We start from the raw sequence: 4,607 nt of genomic DNA, 5'->3' as shown, positions 1-4,607 counted from the left end.
ACGTATTATTTATGCTGTCTCACTCATCCATCATCTGTACACCGCTTAATCCTCACTGGGGTCATGGGGGGCTGGAGTCTATCCCAGCTGACTCAGGGTGAAGGCAGGGGACACCCTGGACAGGTCACCAGTCTATCACAGGGCTACACTTAGAGACAGACAACCAAGCACCCCAAAGTTCTTCTATTGAATGCAATTCAGGCCACATACTTGTCCAGGTCAGACTTTTCACCTTTAGAAACTCTTGTCTGAACACATTTGTGTGTCTCAGATGGTTGTTAATCTCCTCTTCTTCCAGCTTCTGCAGACTGGGAGTCATCTTATCAGCCAGTATTCTGGTTTATTCTCAGACATTCATCTATAAATGTCATCAACACCTTTTGCCCTCATGCAGCCCCATATCATGATGCTGCCACCTCCGTGCTTCACTGTCAGGACCATGCATCCACTGTGGTGGTCCTGGTCAGGTTCACACCAAACATCTGGACTCCATCTGAGCCCAACAACTTTATCTACATCTGACCAAAGAATGTTCTCCAACATTCATCAGGCTGGTGTTCATGGTCTGATGCAAAATTTGTTGTTGCAATTTTTAGATGAAGAGCCAGCAAGGTTCCTTTTTTTGGACATTGTCCTTAGGAGTTGATGTTCTGAAGTGTCCTTCACACTGTCTGAGCTTCACACAAACTCTGGTTTCCATTGATAACCCCTGTGCCAAGTCTGAAGCAGCTGTTGTCTGTTTTTCACAGCTGAATTGTGAAAGTCGTTCACTGTCTGTGGAGTCATTGTAGGAGGACGACCACTGCTGCCCTGATTAGTGCTACTTTTGCTCCTTCTGGACCTCCTCCTTTTTATTGATCTTCCTGCATCCTTTTCCATCATTCATCAGATTTTCTAATTCAATTCATCTGGCAATTCTTTCCCATGTGGAGCCATGATGCAGACATGCAGATAGACACAGTCTATAGGTCTAAAACTGAGAAAGTTCTGCTGTTCTCAGCTCATTTTAGAACCATGTTTATGCAGCTGAGCTGATTATAAACCACAGGTGGACTTTGGGTTCAGTGATCACAGGTGGATTCACTTTTATTGCATTGAGCTTTTACTTTGAAGCCTGAAATTTCAATATTGTCTTTCTGAGATGTTTGTTTGTGGTTGATTATAAGTGTAAATTCTCTACCGTTCAGCATAGACATAATGCAGGTATTCATCGTTTTGAATCATCTGACGTTGAAGTGATATTGTACAGGGTGGACTCACTTCTACTGTATACAGGATATCATGTTGAGTCCCATCCAACATGCTGTACAGTATATTTAAGTGTAAAAAAAATCAGCAGCCACTCAGTTTGGCTGACTGTAACACTGTTTGTTGTTTGCATCCTTCAGAAGCAGGATGAAGGTGTGGTTCTGTTGGACCTCGTGTGCGACCACCTGGGCCTGCAGGAGAAGCAGCTCTTCAGTCTGCAGATCAGAGAATCCAGCACAGCCATCGCCTCTATCACGGCCAGCACACACTCTCCCGTGAGCTCCTCCTGCTGCACATTCACACTTTAATGCATTGCACTCGCTGATTGCTGTTTAGTTGATGATAACCACAGGGTATACTTACAGAAATCGTTTTTTTTAGCCCCGGTTAGTCATTAAACTTAATGAATTTCTCTCTTTCAGAGATGGTTGGAGCCCGAGAAGCCCTTGAAGAAGCAGATAAAAGGTATCTGACTTGTTCCGGCTCCAGAGAATTCACTGTCTAGTCATTTTAAAGTTAATTTGAGTGCAGAGAGAAAGAAGAGCGAGTCGAGCTGCAGTGTAAGATTGAGGTGAACTCGTGGCCGTAGATTTATGCCGTTTTTTGACAGGATGACATTTCTCCGCAGGTCTCGCTTCCCCTTTTTACCTGAACTTCAGAGTACGATTCTTCATCTCTGATCCCAACTCTCTGCAGCATGAGCAGACAAGGTTAGTGAGTGAGCTCCTCTGTCGTGTCACACACTGGATGAAGTGAAGGATTTTACTGGTTAGTGTCAGTTTATTTTTAGACGTTTTTGATCCGAAAAACGTAAACTCATGTTTTTGTGTCACTGTGGCTGATCTCTGAGGTTGAAATTCTTCGCATTAACACCGTTAACATGCTGATGTTTCGCAGATATGGTGTTTGTCATGCTTACTGTGTTATTTCAGTGTGTTCAGATTTGATCATGAAGCGTTTCACAAACTTAAATCCTGCATCGCCTGACATTCAGCAGGTCTGTCTGTTACCACTGCACTAATTCATCGATTCATCAATTAGTCGTCATCATAATACAACATTTTTCATCAATTATTGTTGTAATCGGTTAATCTTTTGCACTGTTGTTTTAACTGCTAAATAACTGATTAGTTGTTTGGTCTAGAAAATGTCAGAAAATGTTGATTAGTGTCAGAAAACAAATGTTTTGTTTTGTCCACAACCGAAAATATATTCAGTTTACTGTCATAAAGGAGGAAAGAAACCAGAAGATATTCACATTTAAGAAGAATTTAGGCTTTTTTTATTTAAAAGATTCCTCAAATTGATTATTAAAAATGTTTGAGATTAATCCCAGTTGCAGTTCTGCAGTACAGCCGGTGTTAAACGTTAGTCTGGAGCTATTCGTATGAAAAATCAGGGGTCCTACAAAAAATAATTCTGATTTGTTCTGAAGTTGACCAAATTTCAAGGTCAGTTGCAGCAGCGGATGAAGTACAACTATCGGTATTGATCATGTGGAACGTCCATTTGTGCCAATTCATCAAACTAATGTATGAGTATGAGCTCGTGACACCGTAGGAGACATCAGAGGATTACTGCAACCGTTTGTCCTTCAGGGGGGATGATGAATGTCTGCACACTTCACTCAGTAGACATGTGTCAGTGTGGAGGAACCAGCTGGTCATTTACGATTCTGATTTTGCACCAGTTTGTTCCCTCTCGGCATCAGTTTATGGTGGAACTTTATTTATTTATATCAAGAAAAACACAAATTCCACTTTAACCTCCTGAACTAGAGGCAGTTCTGGGCTGTTTTTTGCACATTTTTGCCCATTTTGGGCTCATTTTTCACTGCAATATAAAGTCCTGCACCTCTATAGAAACAGGAAAACAGTATAGATATTTAACTACCTATATTTATATTTGTCTCCATAGTTGTCTCCTATCTTCTCTGTATAAACACATCCTACAGTTCAGCTGAGTTCAGTCAAGAATACACTTTTTTTTTTTTATGTGACTGTTGCTTGCAAGTGTGTCAGGCATAGTTTCTTGCTTGTGCAGACAAGCAAAGAATTTTAAGCTTTTCATAGAATCAGGTTAAAGCAAGCCGTTTATTTTAGGCAAATGTTTCTGTTTCGGTAAAGGTGCAGGGGTTTTTATTGCAGTGAAAAATGAGGCACCAGTGAGGAAAGATGTGACAGGAGCAGAGGACTCGAAATTTGTTTTTTGTTTTTTTGTGTGTGAAGTGCAACATTTTTTATTTTATTTAATTTTTTTGTAAAAATTATCTTGTTAATTCAGAAAAACAGAGCGTTTTTTTTTTTCTCAAGTGAATGCAGTACACTTCCATAGTAACGCCTTAAATCATTAAAAAAAANTGGATTTTGTGGTTCAGAGAGGTAAAGAGGTTTCACAGGGATGCAGTTTGTTTGTTGCTGTTGTGGAAGTCTTTAACATCACCAGCATGTCGGCTGGATGACAGTTTACACACAATCAAAGCAGCACGATGGCAGCGTTGCTTTCTGGGAGGACAGCCGGTGTGCAGCAGGTTTAATGGGAACAGTGGGAGAGCAGGCAAAGCGCTGTGGTTGTAATGTGCACACAGATTCCCAAATTAAACTCTCCATCACTCTCCCGGCTCCTGGGCTTCTTGTGTTCAGATAACATTTGTAAAGGAGGCCGCCTCAAACTCATCATCGCCTGGGTTTTGTGTCCACATCAGAACTGAAGGAACACAGAGTTTGCCGCAGTTTACAGTAAATAAGGCCCTCCAGGAGGAGAAACTGGGGAGAGAAAAGAGGTGGAAATGCAGATAAGCTGTGAGTTATCCCTCGGAGTCGTTAATAAAACAATGAATAGTTAAACCGCGGAGAGCTGTGCTGCCGATGGCCTTTTGGAAATCAGATTTTCACCTGGATGTCTACATTATTAATGTTTCTGTCTGATTTACAGACGTTTTTAAAGTTTAACCGTTGTGAGATTCAATGTGCGAGATCGCTCAATGACTCCAAGTTCTAGCACCTTACAGTAATCAGATTACTTCTAAGTTTAACAGTTTAGGGTTTTTTTTAGATTAAAAGTACAAGACCCTCAGTAGGAACTCAATGCAACAAAAGTCACCTTTCATTCATTCATTCTTTAAATTTTTTAATACGTCATATGAGCTGCTGCCCTGACTTTCTCTTTAAAACACCCCAAAGTTCCATCCATCCATCAACTATACACCGCTGAATCCTCACTAGGGTCATGGGGGGCTGGAGCCTATCCCAGCTGACTCAGGGTGAAGGCAGGGGACACCCTGGACAGGTCACCAGTCTATCACAGGGCTACACTTAGAGATAGACAACCAAGCACACTCACATTCACACCTACGGACA

At 41.4% G+C, this 4,607-nt stretch overlaps 1 protein-coding gene across 3 annotated transcripts in view; it reads left to right on the top strand.

Annotated features, from left to right (window-relative positions):
• ptpn3 (protein tyrosine phosphatase non-receptor type 3) overlaps positions 1 to 4,607 on the top strand; it is a 35,954-nt gene that overhangs the window by 11,488 nt on the left and 19,859 nt on the right. For all 3 annotated transcript variants that reach the window (XM_008299530.1, XM_008299531.1, XM_008299532.1), the window contains exons 3-5: positions 1,389 to 1,523; positions 1,671 to 1,713; positions 1,877 to 1,958. In XM_008299530.1, the coding sequence (XP_008297752.1) occupies positions 1,389 to 1,523; positions 1,671 to 1,713; positions 1,877 to 1,958 (260 nt within the window). The remainder of the gene's footprint in view (positions 1 to 1,388; positions 1,524 to 1,670; positions 1,714 to 1,876; positions 1,959 to 4,607) is intronic.

This window comes from Stegastes partitus, unplaced genomic scaffold, assembly GCF_000690725.1.
Source record: "Stegastes partitus isolate 25-593 unplaced genomic scaffold, Stegastes_partitus-1.0.2 Scaffold1431, whole genome shotgun sequence".
NCBI classification, from domain to species: Eukaryota; Metazoa; Chordata; class Actinopteri; family Pomacentridae; genus Stegastes; species Stegastes partitus.
The sequence above is the reverse complement of the archived record's forward strand: the minus strand, read 5'-3'. Positions and strand labels throughout refer to the sequence as shown.